Here is a 24,817-nt window from a genome sequence, read left to right as displayed (position 1 = left end):
TCTAGTCCTGAGTTCCCTGGGAATTTTCAGCGATGGGCTTTGGTTGAAAAAATCATCTTAGAGAAGAATCTGTCTTGACTTCCCTGATGCACTCCTCTTTTTTAATTTTACAAATACCAAAAGCGTGAGTCTTTCCATCCATCTGGGGACCTTCAGCACAAGGTTAAGCTGACTCTTTAGAAGTTGATCCTTTGATGATAGGTAGAGGTGGCCTCGCTGCATGTTAATTGGACTCATTCTGAATACACAGCTTCTGGAGGTCTGCTACCAGCCCCAAGGCTCATATTGAGACTTAAAGATGGGGATCACCCTCCTTAATATTAGAAATTCTTTTTCTCCTTGCTTTCCTTCTTTCTTTTGATGCTTTTCCCTTCCTATCCCTATAGACTTCAGTTCCCTTGCACCTTGCCTGCTGTGAGGTCAGATGGAATAGGGCAAGGTTCTAAGGTCAGAGAGGCCTGTGTTTGAGTCTTGGCTCTGCCAGTTAGTGGCAGCGTGATTTTTGAGCCAGTTATCCTCTGTGTCTCAGTTTCTCCAGTTGTAAAATGGGGATGAGACTAGCTTCGGTTTCATAAAGACGTGAGAGTTAAATGAAATAATGTATTTGAAGCTGTCAGCACATGGTCTGGTGCCTAGTAGGTGCTAGCGCAAGGCAGTTTTAATAACTCCGGAATTGCCGTTTGGGGTTGCCACCCGAGCCCTTGAAGACCAGGGTGCTTGACCCTCAGGGTGGTAAGTGCTCTTGGGTGTCCTTAGGGCAGCAGTCTTGCAGAGTCGCTTTTCTTGCTGGCCACTGGCTCATCCCCAGGGGCCGCGGGGTCTTTTTTGTGACCTTCTCAGAGCTCTTGCTCTCCTTGCAGAGAAGACTCTGACCTCTGAGGAGCTGAGCCAACTGCAGGAGCTGCTGTGCAACGGCTATTGGGCTTTCGAGTGCCTCACTGTCCGAGACTACAATGACATGATCTGTGGCATCTGTGGTGTGGCTCCCAAAGTGGAAATGGCCCAGAGGAATGAAGAAAACGTGTTGGCACTGAAGAGTGTGGAAGTAAGTGCCTCCTGGCCACCTTTAGAACCGTCCTCACACTTCTGGCAGCCACCTTCCTGCGTGCTGTCCCAGGAGCAGATGGCTCCTGTCCTGCCTGGGAGAGCCGAGTGGCTTTTTCATCTAAGGAAGGCTGGTTGGAAATACAGGCATTTGTTATTTTTCAATGAATTTATTAAACATGAAGCAGGTGCACTTTTTAGACACTTGGGACAGGGCGGTAAAAAACCTATAAAGTTTCTATGTTCATGGGGCTTGAATTCTGGTTTGGGAAGACAGGAAGCAAACATTTTTTTTTTTTTTAAGATTTTATTTATTTATTTATTTATTTGACAGAAAGACACAGCGAGAGAGGGAACACAAGCAGGGGGAGAGGGAGAAGCAGACTCCCTGCTGAGCAGGGAGTCCGATGTGGGGCTCGATCCCAGGACCCTGGGATCATGACCTGAGCTGAAGGTAGATGCTTAACGACTGAGCCACCCAGGCGCCCCGGAAACAAACATTATTAATAATTGCATATGTTATATTAATGTTTATTGCATAGGTGGTATGTAGTAATTAAAAGTAGCATGGTAATAGTAAAGCAGGAAAGGAGAGAACAGCGTGGTGGAGAGGGGGATTCCTGTTTTCTAGAGGGTAGTCAGGGGGAGGCCTCTCTGACATGGAGGCATTTGAGAAGAGATCTGAAGTGCACGTAGCTTTCGGGGGAGGAGTATTCTAGGCAGCGAGAGCAGCAAAACAGGGTCTCAGGTGGGCTTACTGTGCTTGGTTAAGGAACAGTAAGGAGGCCAGTGTGGCTGGAGCGCGTGAGCAGTGGCAAGAGTGGTAGGACATGTGAGGTGCAAGTGGCTGTGGGGGGCCACTGGGAGGACTTAACACCGAGTGAGATGGAGAGCCGTGGGCAGGTTTTGAGGAAGAGTGACCTGATCTGTGACTTGGTTCTTAACTAAAAAGTGTTCACATAAAGATAATACCAAATTCAGATGGCTTCATACATTAATTCTAACATAGCCAAGAAATACATGATTCTGATCATAAAAGAATGGCGAAAGCAGATATATTTCCCTACCTCATTGAATAAGGCCAGATAACCTTGAAAATAAAGCCAGATATTTAATATAAGAGAACAAATTGGAGCTGGTTGTACTCATGATTATAGATGCCACTGTGCTGAATAAGATAATGGCCAGTCATATCTAACAGTGAAGGAAGTAACCCACCATGACAAGCTTATCCCAGGAAAGCAAGATTGTTTCAGCATTAGAAAATATATTAATGTAATTTGTTCCTGTACAGTTTAAAGGGAAAAAACCCATGTAATTATTTCAATAGATGTAAAAAGGGCTTTCATTATCATTCAACACCCTTTTATAATAAAACTCTTAGTAAACTGAGAAAATAGGAATCTTTCTTGACCTGGTACACACTGTTTTTAAAAAATCACATAGATTGCTGCACTCTCTCCCATGATCATGCTGAGAGGTCTCGTCTGCATGCATAGGCATGGAGTGCCCCGTGAGTATGCCATAGTAGCGGGGGGGGTGGGGCTGGGGTCAGTGAGCTTTCCACCCCTCAACTCCAGCACAGTGACTGAGAGAGGACTGAAACATCAAGTGTCTCTTTAGGCACTGGACCTGCAGCTCACCTGTTCACCACCGGGGGTGGTACGGGCCCTCTAGAGAAAAGCTTGGATTTTCTCTGCAAAAAGATGCATTTTGGCATGGCCAGCTGAGCCTCTTAGGGATTTAATGCATATTCCTCCTTTTCTTCCCAATTAAAAATATATATATATATATACATTTTGATCACATAGCCCATTTGAAGGATGGTGGTGCGTAACAAGATCTATGAAAGTAAGCATAATGCTTTCTGGAGTCTTCTAGGTGTTCTTTGTAGGTAAAATGACCAATAAAAAATTTTGGTTTTGTGTGTTATCTCACCAAGAGGCTATTTCTACCCTCATTCAGATCTGCTTGTCTAATAGTAATCTAATGGCAGTGGTTTTTTATTTTTTAAGATTTTATTTATTTGACAGATAGCACAAGCAGGCAGAGTGGCAGGCAGAGGGAAGCAAAGGGAGAGGGAGAAGCAAACTCCCCACTGAGCAGAGAGCCCGACGTGGAGCTCCATCCCAGGACTCTGGGATCGTGACCTGAGTTGAAGGCAGACGCTTAACCGACTGAGCCACCCAGGCGTCCCTAATGGCAGTATTACTAGTGACCCAGCTAGAATTCATTGAGCATGTTACTACATATGTCAAGTTCTTACGATGAGCTCGGTGCTTGACTGACGTCTCACCCCATCCCTGTGAGATTTTTGTAGATGAAGGGACTGAAGCCCAGGGGTTTTGTTCGCGCTTACCCAGCCAGGAGGGGTAGAGCTAGGGCTTGACCTTGGTCTCTCTGACTCCAGAATCTGAGCTCATAAGCACTGCCATGCTCGCTAGCAACTCCTGGGACTCTGAGCCCAAGTTTTTTGTTTTTTTTTTTTTTTAAAAAGACGTCTAGCTGCAGAGACCATTTGGTTTCCAGAAGTAAACAGATGCCCACCCTCCTGCAAAAGCTCATGTCTCCTAGTGCTACCTGGCATCTGCCTTGTCCGATCAAGGCTCTTTCTCACAGAATGGAGTAGAATTCCCTTCACTCTCGGTATGCATGTCTCTTCTCTTCTACGGTACTGGGTATATCTTTCTAGAGACCAGGGCCTACTTTATTTTCTCCCTTTTGTGTGTGCAGCGTGGTGTGCATGGGCAGAGAAGCAGGTAGAGGGTATTCTGAAGTCAGTGAGAAGAGGAAACAAGAAGTTACTTTTAACAAAACTCACATTGGCAGTTGTCCAGGAGACTATCTGGTGGCCTCTCCCCTCAGGGACCGTATAGAGGAAGACCCTCTAGCCTGATGACCGTCAGCACATCAGTCGGTGTGCCCAGCAGCACACGCGGTTGGCATTCCTTGTCCCCGTGTTTTATGGGGAGGGCAGGCTCGGTAGCTGGGAAGCGTGGCGGGAGGGTTGTGCTGTGTACTCACAGTGCGTGCTAGCATCACATGTGGTGGGGAGCACGGCTTGGCCTTTGGGACTAGACTTTAGTTCGAGTTCTTACTCTGCCCCTGCCTGTGGTAGTCTTGCCCCAGCCCCCCAGACTTGTGCAGTAGTTAAGCAGTGTCCGACATGTAACAGGTATTCAGCGGTAGCTCCCCTTTCCTGGCAGGTCAGGGAAAGGACTTGACCAGAGGCAGATGCAGAAGGGACTGAGTGCTGTTCAGGTATTGGGGCGAGCTGAGGTATGGGGGAGAGGAATGTGGCCAAAAGGCCGTCGGGTACTAAGATGTCAGAATTGGGGGCGGGCACCCTGGTGGTGCATGGCTGTCTGATACCTCCCCCACTTTGTTGTCCCGAGTGGATGAAGAAGGTGGGCTCTTGTGTTGCTAATACTCTGTGGCTCCTACAGTTTGATCTTTTTTATCCTGACCTTTTAGTTCACCTGGCCTGAGTTCTTGGGCCCTAGTGAGGTAAACGTGGAGGACTTTTGGGCCACGATGGAGACAGAGGTGATTGAGCAGGTGGCCTTCCCTGCCAGCATCCCTATCACCAAGTTTGATGCCTCTGTTATTGCCCCCTTCTTCCCACCACTCATGAGAGGAGCTGTGGTCGTCAATACTGAGAAGGACAAAAACCTGGATGTGCAGCCAGTACCTGGTAAGACCACCTGGTGGCTGACTTGGGTCAGGGAAGGGCCCAGGCCAGAGTTGGGAACATTTCCATGGCCAGCCAGTATGAGTGGCAGAGCGGGGCGGGGGCAGGGGCAGGCTCACGGAGAGGGCTCTTTCTAGAAGGATAATGACACGGTGTGACAAAATGCCCTAGAGGTTAAAGTCAAGGTGTAGAGTTTTGAAGAGCTGCCAGCCAACTTTCACAAAACAATACCTTTCCTTATCAAGTGGAATATATTTTGTTTTATTTCATTTTTAAAATCCTGGATATGACCCACTGAGATGATTTTATAAGTATTTAATATGTTGTGATCCACTGGTTCTCAGACAGTGCTTCCTAACATTAGATGCTGAGGTCCTACCTCATTCTTGCTGTTTCAAGGCCCAGAAATTGGTTTTCTTTTTTAAGGCCCCCACATAGTTCACTGTGGTTAGGCAGGTTCAGGAGCACAGTGTAAAGAGAGCGTTTTTGAAATGAGACCTACTCCTCCTCGTGTTGCTGCCCTTGTGGTAAGCCTCTGAGATCTTGGTTCTGAAAAACCTTAAAAGATTAAAACCTTACTCATTTTGAGGTTCTTTGCAAGGGGGTTCTGCTGGATCTCTCCCCTAGATGGTCAGGGGCAGAAAGCCAGTTCTGAGAGACTTCATATATCTGCAGAAGTTATAAGACCTGCCTCGAGTCCACCTCCCTCAGCACATAGGGCAGTGCTCAGGGCAGAGCCTGCTTGCACTGCTTGCCGGACTTAGGCCTCGTCCCCTGGTTCTCACCCTCACACACGGACTCCCCGTGACCTCTGTTGCCTGGTGGCAGTGCCCTCCCTTCAGCAGGGTCATCTCTTGCAGGCCATGGCAGTGCCCTGGTGAGGCTCCTCCATGAGGGCACCTGCAAGCTCGAGGAGATTGGCTCGTACAGTGAGGAGGAACTGCGGCACCTGCTGAGACAGTGTGGCATCCCCTTTGGGACAGAAGACTCCAAGGTGAGTGGCGGGGGCAGCAGTGCAGATAGGGACTTAGGGAGCAGGCTGGTGGTCTGCTTTTTGGGCGAGATGAGCCACCTGAGACAAGTGCCTGTGTTGGACACAAGGTGCTAGCAGTCAGGGGCCTGGGAGATCGTCCACAGCCAGGTCACGATAGGTATGCGAGGCCTTTCCCTCCAGTCAGTTCCTCTGGTGAAGGTAGTGGGTCTGGACTCTGGGGTCAGGAATCCTGGCTCTCCCACTAACTGGGCGTGACCTTGCTAAGCTACCTTTCATTTCTCAGCCTCATTTTCCTGGTTTACAAAGTGGAAATAACCAAAATACTGACCCGATGAGGTGGTTGTAAGGAAGGAAGGCACTTTGCAGTGTGTGGTTATCACCTCTCCAGGCCCTTAGAGAAGGAGTGTCATTACATCCGGGGGGTGGGGTGGGGTGTGTGTGTGTGTGTGTGATTTACATTATTTACTTTTCTTCATACTAACGTCCTATCGAAAATTTCATGCCTCCTTCAAGTTCAGATCAAATATTAGCTTATCTTTGAAGCATCCCCTGCCCTGTGAAAAGTAGGAAGACCCCCCCCCCCCCCAGGCCTTAAAAGTCTGGCACCTTGATCACTGTGGCTGGCTATCTCTGGGACCTGGTCCTTTCAGGGCCTCAGAATCCCCATCTATACCTAGAGGACATTAAGCTAGTGAGGCTCCAAGGCACAGTCTGGCCTTGATAGTTTATTCTTTCTCTTTGGGTGTTGAAGTGAGCATTTGGTGCTGCACACCAGGCCTGGTTTCTTAGCATTTACTGCTTTGTTTTTAATCTTGTCCTGTTCCAGGAACAGCTCTGCTTCTCCTTGTTGGCCCTCTATGAATCTGTACAGAATGGAACCAGAGCTAGACAGCCCCCACCTCATCTCACAGGGGGTAAAATCTATAAGGTGTGCCCCCATCAGGTAAGGGGATAATAAGGAGTAGCTTGGGGTGAATTTGTCCATGTCAGGTTGCCCATACAGATAATCTGGCTGATCCAGCTCATTCTGTGGGAATTGGCACTTAGGTCACTGGGTGGCCTGTGGAGTAGCTCCTTATGGGTCAGATGCCACCCTTTGGACTAGGAAGGGAGCCTGGGTCATCACCATTGAGTATTAAGCACCCTTTCACATCCTGGCCCTGCGTCAGCTGTTGAGGGTACAGAGGTGAGCAGTGAAGATTCATTCTTTTCTAGTTGATCTCATTTTAGAGGGAAAATAGAGCCACTGTGGCTTAGGGCGCTAGCTTTGAAGGAACTAGACAAAGCCTTGAGATAGAAGGCAACAGAGAGGGACCTGCTGTCTGGGGCAGCGAGAGAAGGCTGAGAGCCCAGTGATGAGTTATGGAAAGAATGTTCCAGCAGAGGGAAGGGTGACCACTAAGTCTTGAGTGGGGAAGCCTGGTGAGCCCAAAAGAGCAAGGTTGGAGGGGTGAGCAGAGACCAGATCATGCAGAGCTTTGTAGGCCACAGTAGCAGTCTGGGTTTCCCGCTGAGGGTGGTAAGGGGCCTAGTGGACAGTTCTCAGTGGGAATTGGGGAGGACGTAGTTCTGATTTTGGCTTAAGGAGAGCATGCTTCACATCTGTAGAGTGCAGACAGGGCAGACACTGGGATAGCTCTGGGAAGGTTGTGCACTATATGACAAAGCAGGCCCAGGAAGATACTGGGGTCGAAAACCCCCTGAACAGGTACTGAATGGGGGAGGGATTGCTAGCAGAGTTCGCTCAGGTGCATGAGGGGGCATGACAACTGGCTGTCAAAAGAGAATCCGATTATCAACTTCTTCAGCCAAAGCTGTGTTTGAGGGACAGACTGGATGCCTTTCCTCTGGCAGAACAGAGCCTGCTCAGAGGACTGTGTTCGTGTGACTGGGGACCATCTCGTGAGAAGCACTTGACCACGTGGGGCCATGAGAGTTATAGAGCCTCCGGGCTGTGATGGGCAAGCAAAATTACTAGGAGGTGATAGCTAAGACTGGTGGGGGTGAACACGGTAGGGAGATGGAGACAGATGCAGGATCCCCCACTAAACACAGAGCTCCCCCTCCCCAGCAACAAAGTGGCACCTGGGGGGCACTGTCAGTGGAGGTGTTTACTAGTCTACATTGAGGTTCCCATCTGGGCAGCCTGTCCGGGTCTGGTGGGGAGCTGCTCAAAATACAGATGCTTAGACCCCACCCCCAGAGGCTAATTCCTTGGGTGTGGGGTAGGGCCCAGGAACCTCCATCTCTAACCAGCTGTGGGCTGCCAGTGCTGTGTGGCTGGGAGTTGGAGCCCCTGGACTGGAGGGTGCTTGGTAGGGCAGTGTGGAGGGTGGGGTTTGGAATAGATGCCCTTGGGGGCCTCTCAGCCTCCATTAAAGACCAGATGCCCCCAGCTATATTCTCTCAGGAAGTCAGGGATGAGCTGGCGACTTCATTTAGGGACAGAAATAGGAAGCAGAATGTGATGGGCTCTGGCAGGATGGCCATGGCTTTAGTCACGAAACCTGATTATTCATCTTTATGGGAAGAAGACTCAACTCTGTCTGCTCTTTGGCTTCTTAACCCTCTGCTGTGCTCTCCATCTCCCTGCTCAGGTGATCTGTGGCTCCAAGTATCTTGTGCGGGGCGAGAGTGCCCGCGACCATGTGGATCTGCTTGTCTCTTCCCGCCATTGGCCACCTGTCTACGTGGTAGACATGGCCACACCAGTGGCCCTGTGTGCTGACCTCTGCTACCCAGAGCTGACCAACCAGATGTGGGGGAGGAACCAGGGCTGTTTCTCTAGCCCCGCAGAGCCACCTGTGGTGAGTTCCCTTCTGAGGAACTGGAAACAGTCCCACTAACTGACCATGTCCCTCCTCCTGGTTGTTTGGGAAGGCCTTCTGGGAACCATCTCCAGCATCCTTTGTCTCCACTAATATTTTGTTTTGATGCTGTGCGCCAGCATTTCCTCCACAAATGTTTACTGATCAAGCCCTGTGTGTGTAAGGCCCCAGCATGTCACTTAGGAGTGCCCAGGGTGTCCCAAACACGGGTATTTTGGAGTCACAGGGGTCGCCTTCTAGAAAAGCCTACGAAATTGCTGCACACTGGTGTACCAAAGGCCCGGACCGTCAGATCTTGGGTCTGACCCTGAACGTACTGTCTGGCATACCTGTTGTGATCTAGAGGCACAGAGGCTTAGAAAACACCACTGTATCCGACCCTCTCCTTTTAGTAAAAGGTAAAGTGAGGTCCAGAGAGGGGACGTGGACTTAGCCAGTGTCGCACAGCAGGTAAGGGGCAGAGCCCTTGTCTCTGTATTTTGGTGCTTTGTACCAGACTGTGATTCCTACCAGACACATGTGCCCTTTGCTGGTAAGAAATGTTAGGCCTGGCAACAGGAAGGAGGCGTCATTGTCATCACTCAACCTTTTCCTTATTCGCTGGACTCACTGGCTCTGTGAGTTTGTGCCCGGCACTGCCAAAAGGCAACTGAGCCTCAGCGAGAGCCCCGCTCCCCACTCCCCTGCAGCCCCGGCCAGAATTGCCTAGGCATGGTAATAAGCAGTAGCAGCTCAGGCGATCCAGCATCTGTTCTGGGAGGTGGCCACTGTGACTGTCCCCGTCTTCACGAGGAGAGGGGACTTGCCCCAGGAGATGTGAGCATATGTGGTGATGTGAGGGTTTAAATGGGGCTGACACGCCCCCCCCCTTCACTCTCACCCACCCCACAGCTTCTACCTTAGTCATTCCCTCATGTCAGAGTGGTTTCTTATCTCTCCTCTAGAGTGTATCCTGCCCAGAACTCTTGGACCAGCATTATACTGTGGACATGATGGAGGCTGAGCACTCTGTCCAGCACCCAGTCACCAAGACTGCCACACGTCACATCGTCCATGTAGACACACAGCCCAGTCCTGGTGACCCCAGTACTGGGCACCACTCTTCAGCCCTGTGCCCTGAGTTGGCGCCCTACGCAACCATCCTGGCCTCCATTGCAGACAGCAAACCAAACAGTGTCCGCCAGCGGCCCATTGCCTTTGACAATGCCACCCACTATTACCTCTACAACCGCCTCATGGACTTCCTCACCAGCCGTGAAATAGTCAACCGGCAGATCCATGACATTGTGCAGAGCTGCCAGCCTGGCGAGGTGGTCATCCGAGACACTCTCTACCGCCTCGGGGTAGCTCAGATCAAGACAGAGGCAGAGGAGGAGGGTGAGGAAGAGGAGGTGGCTGCAGTGACAGTCTAAGCCAGGCTCTTGCACAGGGACTGCACCATCTCAAGCCATAGTGAGGCCCTTACCCGAGGCAGATCCATCCAGGGGACCGGCGGGAGCGTTCACCTTTGGGGAGGCCTCTGATGCTGGGACTGACCAAAGAGCTTCCATTTCCTGAGCACGGTGGGGCCCCGAGTCTGTGGTTCTCAACCTTCTGGGGGTTAGGAGAAGCACCAGGACACTCCTTACTGGCCCTGAGAGAGCACTTGGGGGACATAGAATGTTCAGCAAAGGGGACGGGAGGCCAAGGGAATGCTGGTAGCTGGTGGCTTCCCTGGGGCCTCCTGCGGGTCAGGGTGGAGGTCCTAGGGTAGGCGAAGGCAGAGTCCGGCGCTAGGTGGGAAGGCTGCTGAGGTATCTCTTCCCACCCCTGGGGAACACTCTTTCCAGCCCCTGTAGCCACACGACTTCCTTAGCCTGTTGCCTTTGACTTGGGGCCTTAGGGGCCTGATTAGCTCTAGGGGTCCCTTTGGGCTCTTGATTTTCCCAGAGGAGGGATGCGTTTCCCTCCTGCTCTTCCTGCACCCAAATTTGGGGGAAGCTGAGGAGGGAGAAACAGCCACAGCTTTCTTCCAGGACTGTCTTCTCTGCCCTGAGCTTTGAGGAAGAGGATCCCCTTCCTCCTTTCCCTGGCCACTGCTGCTGCACATTACATCCTTTCTGGGCCCTGGACCCTCACCACAGAGGGGATGTGGCCCGTTGGCATGACATAACCTGGCGGCAGTAGGAAAAACTCCCTTCTGTGAAGGGGAAGCAGACTGGGCCATAAGGAAACAGCGGGACTGGCTCAAGTGCCTAAGGTTTGCTTAGGGCACGGGAATTGGCCGTGTGTTATTTAATTTATTGAGAGGAGTGGAGTAGGTGGCTTTTTTCCCCTCCTTCTTCCCCCACCAAGAATAAAATTTATTAAATTATCTGTTTTGGTGAAGCAAGAGTCAATTCCATGCTCATTGTGTGGGGCACGGTGTGGTTGAGCACCCGAGATGCTGAGTTGGTCACTCAGCATGAAGGAGGATGGAAGGGGCCCCAGGGAATCCGCAGGCCCCGAGTGGCACAGAGAATCGGAGGCCAGCTGTGTTAATGCTGTTAGTTTAATGACCGAGACATCCCGCAGGGCGACTGTTAGTTACGGGGGGTCAGCTTGGTGGAGTGCATGCTGCTCGCTTGGTGTGGCCAGCCACACAGGCCCCCTGCCTTCCAACTCAGAATGACAGGGGACTGGGCAGAACCCCGAACTTGTAGCTGCCACCTGGCTCATTGTAGCGACCAGATCCAGGGTGGGTGGGGCTGTAGAGAGAAGGCCAGAGGGTGGGGAGTAGGAGGTACAGTTCATTCCTAGAAAGGGGCCACCCTGCTCTAAGGTCCCTGAGCCAGGCACAGTGTCTGAGCACCTGTTTGCTCTTGCCATTTCACTTGGCTACAGAGGGGGTCCTTCTACTCTGCCAAGGCCCAAGGAGCTTGGTCTCAATACTGGGGCACTTGGTAGGCACAAAACCGGTCCATTTCCAACGAGATAACGGGGAGTAGGGAAAGGGGTGCCTGGAAGTGGGAACGAGGTTAAGAGAGTGAGCTGGGGTTCTCCCAGTTGGCATAGCGAACATGAGGCCATAGCATTGAGAACAGTGGGTGGGGGGGCTCAGCCCTAGCCCCTGACTGGCAGTGATGGCCCAGGCCGCGGAAGCGGGGTCCTCCCCAAACTCCCGTGGGTCTCACATCCCTGAGTTTCAGAGCTGGGCCGGGCTGTTGAGTGAAATGACCAAGGGCAGAGTCTGTAGGTTCTCCCCGTGGTGCCCCATCCACGGTGGAGCTGAAGCTTGGAGGAAGGGGAAAGCGGAGCTTCCTGGCCGTCTCCTCAGCAGAACTGGTAGTTGTTGGGCTGCAGCAGGGGCTGGGCAATATCCCCTTGCTCACAGCAGGCCAGGTGCTCGCTGGAGCTCTCCTCTGGCTCACTGCTGCCGCCGCTGCTTGACAAGTTGGTGTAGTCCTGAGGGTGAGAGGCCGGGCGTGGTTGGTCCTGATGGCTCAGGCCCCGCCCGGCCTGCTGGAGCCAGCCACCCACCCCGAGGCTGGCCCCACTCACCGGCTCTCTCCTGTGCACTTGGGCCTGCTCCTGGAGGAGGGAGCAAATCTGCTGGAAGGTGGGTCTGCGGGTGGGCTCCAGGGCCCAGCAGGCCTGCATGATGCTGTATCTGAGACAGAACAGAAGCTGCCTGTGGGCCTGGGGACCGTGATCCATTCCCCTGTGCACATGCACACACAGCCCCTCAGTCTTGCCCAGCAGAGGGCCTGAAGCCTAGTGAGAAGTGAGCCTGACACGAGACCTGTGCTAAGTCCTTGACATGTTTGTCTTACTTAATCTCCCCAGTAGCCCTTGGAAGGTATTTCTATCACGCCCATTTGACAGCTGAAAGGAGAAAAAGTTCAGAGATGCTCTCGCCCAAGCTCCTAGAACCAAGAAGGGGCGCCCTTGCTGCCTGCAGGTCGGTTTGCCAGGTGGGCTGAGATGAGCAAGCGGCTGACTGTAGCAAGAGACTTAACAGGGCAGGGGGGCTGCAGGGCTGTGGAGCTGGTGGGCCAGCAGGCCGCGAGGGCCTGGCTGGGCACCGGGAGTGGCCGTGTTGAGAGTGGCGGGGAAAGGTGTGGTGGGTGAATGCATGGCCCGCTGGCCCGCGCAGAGGCCGTGGTGAGGGGAGGGAGTCGGCGGCTCGCGGTGGGCCGGCTGTCATGAGGCGGCGGAGAGGCTGCCGTGGCTGGCTGGCCCACACCCCAGAGTGCCAGGACAGAAGAGATGGCAGGAGCCTTCCTTGAGGTCGTAGTACGAGAGTCTGACTTAAAAACCTGTCATTTGAGTTAGGACCAGTCCGAGTTAGGAGTCCTTGGAGCACATCCTCTAGGCTACCTGGGAAACCAGTGGAAACCCTGAACTCACTCGGAAAAGGGCTTGGTTTGGCCCACTGTGGGGGAGATAAAGCCTGGTTCTAGAACACTGGGCTAGTCTAGAAGACTGGGACCACACACACACTTCCGTCCCCTTCAACCAAAGCCTGGGGTGTCCTCTTTCCTCCCTGGGGTCCGTCGCTTACATGTTCTCTGGGGCAAATGCAGGCTGGGCCATTTGGTATCCATCCTTCACCAGTTTATAGAACTTGCTGTTCACCAGGATGCCAGGGTAGGGGTTCAGCCCTGCAAAGGCCAAGATCATGTAGGAGACCATGCTCAGTGCTCACCTTCACCTGCCCCCACACCCACATTACATCGTGGCGAGGCTGGGGTGTGAAGAGTTACAAAGGAGCGTAGGCTTCGGTGGAACTGGGGAGCCTTCACCCAGGCCTCATCACACCCCACAGAGAATTCCGGCACAGGCTTTGGAATAAAAGGTTAGAGGAGCTCGTTGAAGGGCTTAGCCCAAGTCCCTGTGCCTAGAGCTCCAGAAGCGGGATACACACAGTATGAGAGAAAACCATTCAACGAAGCAGCAACCGCTCGGGCAGGCACACGAGGGAAGAGCCTGGACGGAATGCCTGGTGGCGTGGAGTGTCCGCCCAGCCCATGCAGGAGGTGCACTGCTTGGTTTTCACTCCCAGCAGCCTTTGCTGTGCCCTGGGCACCAAGTATCCTTGACTGGCATCCTCCATGAGGTATAGGACACCATGGTAACCGAACATGAGTCAGCCCCAGGCCAAGCCTGCCCTGGGCCAGCGGCTTACCGAGTGAGAAGATTTCCCAGAGCAGGATGCCATAGGACCAGACGTCGCTCTGAACCGTGTAGACACAGTCGAAGATGCTCTCTGGAGCCATCCACTTCACGGGCAGGCGGGCCTGGCACAGCAGACCCCAGTCACCTCGGACTCTGGCTCACCGCCCCCTCCCCAGCCCGGCCTACCCTCCCCAGTACTCACATTGCCCTTGACGATGTAGTTGGAGTCATTCATGATGTCCCTGGCCAGCCCAAAGTCCCCAATCTTGGCCACACGCCCACTGGTCAGCAGGACGTTTCGTGCTGCCACGTCCCGGTGGATGCACTGAAGGGAAGGGCTTGCGGAGTTAGTCTCAGCCCCTGCCCTACTTGAGCCTGAGGTGCAGGGGGAGCAGCCAGGGCCCCAGAAGGCCTTGGGCTCCTCATTGAGGGAGTGGGCATCCGTTTTGGTCCTCTATTCTGGCTCCTGTCCCTACCTTCTACCAAGACCCAGGTCTGAGGAAATTCAATGTGGTCGGACGGTTCAGTATTTAAAAAGCACCATCACTGTGGCCCTCTGGCCCTGAGCAGCGGCTGCTGCCTTAGAGTTCGGGCAGTCCGCTTGGGCAAGGAGCAATGAGCCCTGGTGCTGGGAACAGCCTCTGCGCCCCATCCTCCGGGTACTAGTAACAGCAGCTGCTACCTCCAGGGCCCTCCCGTGCCAGGCTCTTCTCTAAGCATCTGCCCACATTATTACCCTGTTTTGCCCTTAAGACAACCCTGTGATTGTGCCCATTTTTCCAGGTATAGAAACCGAGGCTCAGAGAATTGCAATAGTTGCTCAAAGTCACCCAGCAAATGGCTGAGCCACCAATCAAACTCTGGACTCCCAAATCTGCTGTAAGGAGGACGGTCACAGCTCCCGCTCGCTGGGAACTTCGTGGGTTGAGTGTGTTGCACATGTCTTCTCATACCCTCACAACAACTCAGGGAGGTTCCCTTATTAGCCCCACGAGACCGGGGGCTTCACAAAAGGACACAATGGTTGTCTTGTTCACACTGTCGACCAAAACCGAAGGAATAAAGCCTGTTCTTGGACATGGGGTCCTCCACGGCCTGCTGCACACCAGGGAAACGGGTCTGCTCAGGCCTGGGCTCCCACCGTCCCGTGGTGGAGGAACTCTCAGCCGTAGGTCTCTCCCGCTCACTCCTAGAGGCCGTGTGGCCGCTGCCCACCTGCTCTCTGGCATGCTGGCTCCTCCTTGGCTCCATCATATGCTCTCCTTTCCTCCCCATCGTCAGTCATCCAGACTTACGTGGCGGGGGGTGGGGGGGCGGGGCTCAGCTGCCTCCCATCCCCCTGGGTGACCACACTCAGACCCAGTTTACAACTCACGTTCTTGGAAGCAAGGAAGGCCATGCCCTGGGCCACCTGGCTCGAGAAGTGGAGCAGGTCCCGCAACTCCAGTGGTCGCCCATCCTCCTTGTCCAGGTCTGGTGTGGGAAGAGGCGTCAGCACAGCCCTACCTCATCCCTGCCCCTCCCTGCCCAGCCCCCAGTCGCCCCTCTCTGCCCCTCCCACACCTGCAACCCAGTACCTCCTCACCTTGTTCAGAGAAGGAGTCGTTTGAAGAAGAAGTAGAGACAGGCCTCATCTCCACATAGGTGTCTACACCCTGGCTGGAGAAGCCGCTGTCCCTATATAAATGTTTGGAGGGCGGGTGAGTCCCTCTTGCTAAACTGCCCAGCTCAGGCCTTGACCTCTAGCTCCCCATGGCCTCTCCAATCGGCAGGGAAGGACGGGGACCTCAAGGTCCACTCAAACATCCCTCTCTGACAGGGAATTCCCCTGCCGCATTCTGTGTGAGTGATCATTGATCTCAGCATGGCCATCCAGGGAAGAAGCTTACAATTTGTTCTATCGTTGGGCAGCTCTCTGCCTGTTAGAAAGTTCTTCACTGTTCCTAATGCCAACCTGCCCCTTGGATTTTCCTCCAGCTGGTCCTTGCTCTGCCCTCAAAGGCCACAGAGAATGAGGCTCCCTTTCCCCCTAACAGCCCTACAGGGATTTGAGCATATTCTAAGGCCCCATCTTTGAGCCTTCTCTGTCTGGACAGTGGTTCTCACCGCTGGCTTCACATTCAGCCACGTGGGGAATTGTCGACTCTCCCTGTGCCCGGACCACCTCAGAAATTAGGGGGCAAAACCCAGTCGTTCGCACTTTGCAATCTCTCCAGGCGATTCCAGTGTGCAGCCTGGCTAAAGGCCACTGGTCTCGAGGAGTGCTTCTTAAACTAATTCAAGAACATATGATTCGCCTGGGGGCTCTTACTGAAATGCTGATTCTGACTCAGCAGGTCTGGTGGCCTGAGCTCCTGCATTTCTAACAGCTTTCAGGTGATGCCCATGAGCTCACGCTTTGAGTCACAGTTGGAGAAAGCACTTCTCTAGATTGAATAGCTACTAGTGCTTCTAATATTACAACTAGGTATGATTTCTGCACTCCCCCCCACCCCCCATCCCTGCCCCCTCTGTGATGGAGACGTGCACCTTGACAATGCCCATACTAGATCTAGTGTTCCCAGAAAGAGAAGGGAGTGTCTTATTTAGGCTTTGACCATGGCAAAACCATCCCCTCCCTTGGTTTAGAAACCATACTTCCATTAATGTAGCCTGTGAACCCACTGGCAGGATTGGTTCACTTCATTTGCCCTTGAAGTCACCTCACTGAATCCTTACCCCATGTGCACATTTGAAGATAAGAAGTTAGTACTTTACTTCAGTTCTCATTTTGATTTGACTTGGCCTGAGGTTCCAGCCTGAGGAGGCCCAGTGTGAGCTGCCCTCTCAGAGGGGCGGCAGAGAGAGGAAGAGGAAGCAGATCCTGCCAGCCCTCATATTCGGGGATACTGGATGGAATGAAATGGCCTCCTTCCCCTTTTGCCTCCCCAGGCTTGGCAGCTGATAGTGGCTGAGATAGGGGCCCCAAGTACACCCTTCTCGTTCTGATCCTGTCTCAGCAGCCTGGCCCTGAGGGCCCACACGCCCCAGGACCGAGACTTCAGGACAGCAGTGAGGCTCACGTGAGTACTGGACCAGGAGTCAAGGGAGCAGAGAGTTCTGGGGTGGGCTCCGCCTCTGCCCCTGACTCATGTGTGACACGAAACTGGCCACTTCCTCTCTCTGATTCCCCATGTGGCTTCATCCATCTGCCTCGGGGTGGCTTCCAGGAATCACAGCATTACAGAATGATAGAGGAGGAAAGACTCTGAGAGGTTCAACCCCCCCAGTGGCTCACCCCGGGGAAACTGAGGCCCAAGTAGCTCAGGGGCCTGGCCACGGTCACCCTGTTTTGCCCCTTCTCCCCCAACAACCAGCAGACTCTGTCCGGGTGCTGTGTAGCCCCTGACAGCATGAGCCCCTGACAGCATGGGACAAATAGGGCAGTTACCCTCAAGATCTGCCCATCTCTGGCCAGAGTGCTGAATGGATCTTGGTTTATCTTTTACATACATTAAAGTGATGATTTCATTAACGCCTATCTCCACCAGACTATGAGCTGCCCATCTTTGCCCTCCATATTCCTAGAACAAAAGTAGGTGCCCAAATATTTGTTGGATGATAGGAGTAAGTAGTAGAAAAGCCGGGTTGGCCCATCTAAGTCGGGGTGACTACTTCCCATGGCAGAGATGGGAAAGTGAGGGCCACACAGCCACCAAGCCTGTGTTAGCTTTACGGACAGACCCAGGGCCCCCCTCCTCCAGTCCCAGCCTCCTTCCTGTCCTTTGCCAGGGTCCTACCTGCGGACATATTTCTTCTCCAGGTGGATGTTCTTGTAGCCAGCGCCTGCCTGGGGGTCCTGGGCCACACTCAGGCTGGGTCCCAGCATGGCCTCGGCCTTCCTTCGCAGAAAGTTGAGCAGGTCGCCATAGCAACAGTACTCAGTGATGACCAGAACAGGGCCTAGAGCAGCCAAGAGAGTGGGGTAAGTGCACTCCTTAGCCCACTCCCCCATGTGGACAGGAACATGGGGTGGGGCAACACAGCCCCCTGGAATGGGACTCAGGAAACCTGAGTTCTAATCCTGCCTGGCTATGGGCAGCTTTTTCTGCTTTCTGTGCCTCAGTAATCCCATCTGTCTAAAACAGAGGAATCTCAAAAAACTAGCCAAAGAGTTCTTTCTTCAAAGGAAATCTATGGCGGTTCCATATGGGTCAAGGCTGCTATAGAAGAGGATGGGACAGATTGGGAGTCCCGACAGGCCCTGGGGCACTGTTGTGGACCCTGTCATGAGTGTCCAAGTGTCTTTGGGTGGGAGTTTCACTCCAGGCCCCCAGAATCAGACTCCCTGCAGCAGGAACCAGAGATCTGCACTCTTATCCCCCTCTCTGGCTGACTCGGACACACACCAAGGTCTGAGAACCACTGATCAGAGCTCATAGAACTGACTATCAGTCATAAACAGCTTCTGACCAATCCAGGCACCTGGTCTAGGAATTTGAGGAATGCTGAGGTAGAGATCCTACCATCACTTGGAGGGGATTGGGAGGAGAAGATGGAGTGAGGTGACCCTGGGCCCTCAGACACCCAAGAGGCTCCAAGACCATTGGGCCCCAGTGCCTGCTAGGACCCCTCACCTCCGTGGGTGCAGGCTCCCAGAAGGTTGACTATGTTTTCGTGTTGGCCTAGGTGACTCATGATCTTCAGTTCCGACATGAGGGCCTCCTTCTCGTCCGCGTGAGCCGTGGCTGGAAGATGGAGCCACAGGTCCCATAGATGGGGAGAGGGCAGGACATAGAGAGCCACACAGACAGGAGACACCCAAGAGAGCAAGTGGGGCACACCCAGTGCCCCAAAGTGACCAGTGACCAAAAGAGGGAAAAGGAAAAATGCAGACACGCAGATGGGAGTTAGGGAGAGAGAAGAGATGGCCCATCCCTGAGCTGCTTTCGAGTGGCAGGAAACCAAGCTGTGGCCAGGCCATGGCCCAGGGTGGCCTCTGTGTGCCCCAGCCTCTTTGGGGCTCCATCAGAAGCCCCTCCACACCCAGGAGTTAGAGGGAGGCTGCAGCTCACAAAAGAAGCCAAGAGTCCTTGCCTCTAATCCCAGGCCCTTCCCCAGGCGGCCTGGGGGTGGTGCCTTTTGTGATGACAGGGCAGGCCCTCCCCTAGCATGCACCACCTCCTCCCCGCTCCCCGCAATTCCCTCAGCCCCTTCCCCTCACTTACACTTCAGCATCTTCACAGCCACCTTCAGAACAGCATCTTCCTTGCCCAGACCAAAGGCCGTGGCCTCTACCACCTTCCCAAAGGCACCAGCTCCAAGAGTCTTCCCTGCCACACACACACACACACACACACACACACGGTCTCCTTAGATCCCTGGGTGACAAAGAGCCCTTTCTCTAAGGGCCCACAGGCTCCCTGCGGTCCCACGTGGGTGCTAGGATCGCATCTCACCGAACTGCAGGTTGTTTCGGGGGAACTCCCACTTCTCGTTGTAGGGCAGCTGGGTGGGGTCTATGAAGGTGTAACTGTTGCCCTCGTAGCTCTCGATGATCTTCCAGCGCACCTGGTACTTGGGCTTCTGCAGAGGGAGGGCGGGAAGCATACATCAGCACCCCGCAGGCAGATCTGGGATCTCATCCCCGACCCCCCACGCCCGCCGAGAGCAGGGGTCTGGGGAGTCCCAAGGCGTGCGGGAGGAGGCAGGGGTGGCCTGAGATGTGGTGAGAGGGACTGGGTTGTCCCACGTCCAAGGCCTGTCCTTGCCTGGCTTGGCCTCACCATATGACCTTCCCTTCCGCAAGCCTTGGTTTCCCCACCTGTGTATTGAAAGACAGGGGACAGGGTCACCTCTGAGAGCCCTGACAGCCCTGATAACTTGGTAATTCCTGAGCCAGGAGGGAGGGAGGGACCTTGAGGCCTATCCATCCGTCCATCCTCCCATCCAAATACTGTCTGGTTTTATTTTTAATTGCGGTTAAGATACATAACAACAGAAAATTTACCATCTCAACCATTTTTTAGTATATCATTCAGAAGTATTCATTCACACTGTCGTGCAACCAGTCTCCAGAATGCTTTTTGTCTTGCAAAACTGACACTCCGTACTCATTAAGCGGCTCCCCATTCCTACCTCCCCTGAGCCCCTGGCCACTTATCTCTCGAATCTGACGACTCTAGGTACCTCACTTAATTGGAATCACGCAGTATTTGTCCTTTTGTGACTGGTTTATTTCACTCAGCCTGATGTCTTCAAGGTCCATCTGTGTGTCAGAATTTCTTTCCTTTTTAAGGCTGAATAATATTTCCAGACAAATATTTCACTGAATCCCTATTTGTGCCAGACACCATTGATTCAGAACTGAAGAAGATAAAGGCCCTGCCCCCAGGCAAGGGGCTAAGACAGGCATTCAACTCAAATACATACTTATGTCGGACATCTTCCTATAGTGCCGTGAAAAAAACAAAGCAGGGTGATGGGCTAGAGAGCGCCGGGTACAACGGAAGGTAAGTCAGGGAAGGCCCCTGAGGAGGTGAGGAGCAGCCGGCCAGATGACTGTCAGAGGAAGCTCTTTGCAGGCTCAGTGAAGAGCAGATGCAGAGGCCTCAGGTGGGCCAAGTCCTGGCAGGTCTGAGGGACCGGAAGTTTCCCCGGGGGCTTGAAGGAGGTGGGGATGTTCCAGAGACAGAAGGTCTTGAGTGCTGGGATAGGTGAGTGGATTCCCTCCTACCTGCACTGAGAAGCCCTTGAGGGGGTGACGCAGGTGAGGGATACATCTGAATTTATGTTGTCAAAGGAGAGGGAGAGGGCAGAACCAGACATAGGGAGGAAAGCAGATGCGTGGCTCTTTCCTGCCCAGGGCGACGGCTGCTTGGGGGCATCATGCCAGGGGGTGCCCATGAGAAGCGCTGATGAAAGACAGACTTTAGGGGGAAAGTGGAAGCTGGGCCTGGGTGGTGGAGGACACTGAGGCCTTGGGTCAGCAGTCTTGCTCTTTCCGGTCAGCCTGATGGGACAGGGACCAGCTGGGCTGTGCTTAGCAGCTGGGCTCCTTCTCTGGGCACCCAGCCTGGGGGAGCTAACGGGTATGAGAGTGGGTGTGGGGGACGGAGGCGGCCTGTGGCTCTAAGTTGCATCAGATTAAGAGAAAAGACTCCAGAGAGCCGTAGGGAAGAACTTTCCAGATGGTAGTTTGAGAGAGGAGATCGTGGGTAGACATAAGGAAGAACTTCCGGGTTCTGATTCAGGAGGGAGGCTGCAGGTAAACTTAAGAATATCCGAGCTGTGGCTTGGGAGGAAGAGTCTGAAGCGGGACCAAAGGAGGAAGCTCCTGAGTCATGCAGGATTCAAGCCCCGCGTGTGGGTGCCTTCCCAACCCTAAACATGGAGAGAAAGCCAGGAGGGGGTTCCTTGACCTCCCCCAGCCATTTCCATCTCCAGGGGTTTCTGTGGCCAAAGCTGTTTTTTTCTCCTCACCACTTCTTCTTCTGGCCCCTGTAGCTGGGCCTGAGTCAGCCCCCTTCCCAGTGCCGCCCAGCCCCCAGCCAGACGGGATACTGGGGAAAGGGAGGGGGGCGGTCAAAGGAAGAAGAGGTCATCTGGCTGGATCTCAGGTCTCTGAATCCCAGACTCTACCTGGAGGAAGACGCAGCTTTCCCCTGCCTCCCCCTGCGCCTCCAGCATCCCTGCCCCAGCCTGGAAGGCAGCCAGCAGCTCTGCTTCTGTACCACCTTGGCTACCCAGGGCTTCTACCTGGAGGGGTCTCCTCTGAAGGAGAGCCCTTACAGGGAAGTTGGGACGGGCCACCTCGGCCAGGTTTCCTAACGGTAGCAGTTGTCCCGATAGGAAGGAGTGCTCCCTGAGCAGGGCACCGGGCGGCACGCTCAGCATGAGTCATCTCACTCCTTACAACAGGCCCAGGCCCAGGCTCACCCCAACTTCCCCTTGGCGACTGAGATGGGCAGGGAGACATCCCAGTCCTGTGACCCTCCCCATCTAGGCCTGATGGTTCTAGGCTTCTGGATGTTCTCTGTCTTAGGAAGGTAGCGACCTCAACACTTCCCACTGGAAACCTTGGGGACCCTCCCGCCTGGCCCCAGTCGGCCTCCAGGTCCCAGAGCTCAGTTCTGACTCCAGAATCCCAGCCTTCGTGCCTCCCTACCTCATCCTTTCCTCCTTGTGTCCTTCCTCCTTCCAGCCTGCTGACTCCTGCCCTTTTCTCCTCCCCCCTTTGGCCCCCTTGTGGTCTCTCTGGGGGCCAGGAAGGTGATGACTCAGCCCTGAGGCAGAACCAACCCTTCCCCCCAGCCAGAGCCACCCCTCACCGCAGGCCCAGGCAGTGAGGCCGGGCCAGGCAGAGTCCCCAGTGCAGAGGCAAAGCTCAGAACCCCATGGGGCAAAGCAGAGGGGAATTGGACGGAGGGCCCAGAGGCAAGGGCATGACCATCTTGACCTCTCAAGGTCTTGTCCCATGGGATGCCCTCCTTTTCTTGGCCTTGGATGGGTTCAGGGGGCAGTTACATTTCCTGGATGGGAAATGAGGTGGCTGGGACCACATGTTCCAAAAATGGTCCCATGGAGAGAAGGTAAGGTGTCCCCAAACCAAAACTGGCCAAGGGGGCTGGGCATCTAAAGGTAGAAGGGGCTGGAGAGGGAACTGGGCCTTCTCTGGAATCTCTGCAGAGCCTCTGGGCTGAGGAGGCAGCTCTGTGGGCACTGACTGGGAGGCAATTTTCAGCTCTGTAAAAGGAAGAAGCTTGCAATAGTCAGAGCTGCTCAGAGAAGGAACTCACAAGAATGAGTTAAGGCCTGTCCATAGAGGTGGGTGAGCAAGGCCTGACAACCACTGTGGGTATGTAGTCAAGGAGATGCCCAACTTCAGACACTCCTACAATCCCAAGATGCATGAGCTAACTCAGGTTCCCCAGTCAGCTTCTTCCTAGGGCAAAGGCGTGCAGGGTCCATCCTGAGCGCTGTCTGTGCCCAGCACCCTGCTAAATCCCCTCCATGCGGTCTGTCATTGAATCCTCACGACAGCCTGGTGGGGTGGCCACCATTATTAAACCCATTTCACAGATGGAGAAACAGAGACAGAGACAGCCCCAACTTCCCCAGAGTTACAATAGCTGGAGACTGGCAGAGGCAGGAGCCTCATCTGTCCAACTCCCAACCCCTGGCTCTTAAACCAGACTATCCGTGGGCTTGTGGAATGTCAGAGGAGGAAGACTGTGACCAGTCCCATGGTACAGGTGGGGAAACTGAGGATCAGAGTGGGCAGTGAGTCAGCCAAGGTCACATGGCAAAACAGTTCTGGAGCTGGACCCAGATCCCTGAAGTCTTGACCCAGGACCTTCGTTTCTTGGAGGCTGCATTCAGAGCTGCCTCTTCTGGGTGCTGGCATGAGCATGAGAGCTGCCCCCATGGGCCCCCACATCCCATCCACACTAAGTCCTCTTCTGATACTAAAACCCCTAAGGCAGGGGTGCAGAAGAGAAGATGCAGAGGAGACCCACAAGGTGGGCTATTCACCCCTAAATCACATTGCTCCCTTGTTTGAACCTCCTGATGGCTCTGAGCCTACAGGATGGGGCCCAACTCCTTGGACCCCCAATCTGCCTCCTCTTCCAAACATCAATATTTCTGGAACTTGCCTTGGTCTCCCCCCATCCCGCCCTCCCCTTTGTTCACATTACCCTCTCCCCCAGAGATACCATTTCCCTGAGTCTTGTCTCCCTTTGCTGCACCCCCCATTCTCTAAGATCTGTCCCCTCCATGCCTACCACCTTCTCCAAGCAGGCTCCCTTCCCCACCAGGGACAATGGACTCCACCTTTTGTGTAGGAAGGCAGCTAGGCAGGTGGCAGAGGCCTGAGGCTGTCACGTGGGAGGCACCTGGGATCCTTGGGCAGGTTCTTCACCCTTGCCAGCCCTCAGTTTCCTTACTGTAAAATACTGACTGCTTCAGTCCCTGCTTCCAGGTTGTCATGAGGGTAAGATCGGATGATTCAGTGTTTCACATAATGGCTAAAAACATGGCTTCTTAAAACCCAGCCTCTGCCACTGACCAGCTGTAGGCAAGGGCAGCTGCCTCCCCCTCTCAGAATCTCAGCCTCCAGCTCTGTAAAATGGGGTTAGCAATGCTATCCACATGCCGTGATCGTTGCGGGCATTCAACGAGAGGATGTAACAGGCTTCAGGAAAATGCCTCTTAAGTTGCTAAAGCTGACTGAGAACTCAATGGCAGCTTCAGTGAATAATAACTAATGAAGAGGATGATGATGGTCAAGCCTTCCTCCTCCACTAGACAGCCCACCGCCTGAGGTGAGACACAGGCCTGGCCCCGTGATGCCCTCTCTGTGTGCTTGCATCCCCCTCCCCCACGGGGACAGGACCCCATGTTCACGCTCTCCGGAAGACCCCATCCCTCTCCCCACTGCATCTTTTGCTCTGTAATCCGCACCCTCACTTTTTTGCAACCATCGCTGCTCTAGACAGTGAGCCCCACAAGGGGGACAGCCTCAGATCCTCCGAGTTCTGGCTCACTCAGCGCCCAGCCGCTCACGTTGGCATACAGTTGGTGCCCACTAAAGAGCTGCTGGCTGAATGGCTGACAGAACGAGTGGGTTCTCGGGGGCTACAGGGTGGATCCTCGCAACCGGGTGGCCCCGTGCCAGGGTCGGGCTGGCTCAGGTGCCTGGACGCCCCCACCCCCGCCCTGCCCAGGCTCACCTGCTTGTACTTGTAGAAAAGCAGCATGAGCAATAGCAGCAACAAGGCCATGATGGACATGCAGGTGACCAACACGGGCGTGAAGAGCGGCTCGTCGGGGAGCTGCGTGTGGGCTCCTGCAAGGGTGGGGGGCAGAGGAGTGAGCCTGCAGCGGGGCCTCCAAGCCCTCCTGCCACCACTGAGATCAGGCCACTGCATTGTCTGGAACACAGTAGGTGCTCAATAAATGCCCGTTGACTGAACCAAGAGTCTTCACCTGGAAGCCCCCAGAGCCTCAGAGTCTTCCTATAGACCCTCCCCCAGCCAGGGGCCGGGAGGACAGCCCCTCCGGGTCTGCTCATGCGCAGCCCAAGCCCCGCCCACAGTCACAACCTCTGCCGCTGGGGAGCCCCTCAGGTCGCGCAGTACCCCC

General features: G+C 54.1%; 2 protein-coding genes across 4 annotated transcripts in view; one reads left to right on the top strand and one right to left on the bottom strand.

Moving 5' to 3' along the window:
* HMGXB3 (HMG-box containing 3) overlaps positions 1–10,924 on the top strand; it is a 45,894-nt gene extending 34,970 nt beyond the window's left edge. For all 3 annotated transcript variants that reach the window (XM_021700822.1, XM_044917145.1, XM_044917146.1), the window contains 6 exons: positions 861–1,045; positions 4,519–4,738; positions 5,596–5,729; positions 6,556–6,672; positions 8,327–8,536; positions 9,502–10,924. In XM_021700822.1, coding sequence (XP_021556497.1) covers positions 861–1,045; positions 4,519–4,738; positions 5,596–5,729; positions 6,556–6,672; positions 8,327–8,536; positions 9,502–9,969 — 1,334 coding nt within the window. In that variant the 3' untranslated portion in view covers positions 9,970–10,924. The remainder of the gene's footprint in view (positions 1–860; positions 1,046–4,518; positions 4,739–5,595; positions 5,730–6,555; positions 6,673–8,326; positions 8,537–9,501) is intronic.
* Positions 10,925–11,069: 145 nt separating this feature from the next.
* Positions 11,070–24,817, bottom strand: part of CSF1R (colony stimulating factor 1 receptor) — a 30,622-nt gene continuing 16,874 nt past the window's right edge. Inside the window, exons 10-21 of the mRNA XM_021700852.1 lie at positions 24,406–24,521; positions 19,132–19,258; positions 18,901–19,005; positions 18,310–18,420; positions 17,473–17,635; positions 15,279–15,370; positions 15,069–15,166; positions 13,896–14,018; positions 13,704–13,815; positions 13,080–13,179; positions 12,077–12,185; positions 11,070–11,980 (exon numbers count right to left, since the gene is read on the bottom strand). Coding sequence (XP_021556527.1) covers positions 11,849–11,980; positions 12,077–12,185; positions 13,080–13,179; positions 13,704–13,815; positions 13,896–14,018; positions 15,069–15,166; positions 15,279–15,370; positions 17,473–17,635; positions 18,310–18,420; positions 18,901–19,005; positions 19,132–19,258; positions 24,406–24,521 — 1,388 coding nt within the window. The 3' untranslated portion in view covers positions 11,070–11,848. The remainder of the gene's footprint in view (positions 11,981–12,076; positions 12,186–13,079; positions 13,180–13,703; positions 13,816–13,895; positions 14,019–15,068; positions 15,167–15,278; positions 15,371–17,472; positions 17,636–18,309; positions 18,421–18,900; positions 19,006–19,131; positions 19,259–24,405; positions 24,522–24,817) is intronic.

This window comes from Neomonachus schauinslandi, chromosome 7 (assembly GCF_002201575.2).
Source record: "Neomonachus schauinslandi chromosome 7, ASM220157v2, whole genome shotgun sequence".
NCBI lineage: Eukaryota > Metazoa > Chordata > Mammalia > Carnivora > Phocidae > Neomonachus > Neomonachus schauinslandi.
The sequence above is the reverse complement of the archived record's forward strand: the minus strand, read 5'-3'. Positions and strand labels throughout refer to the sequence as shown.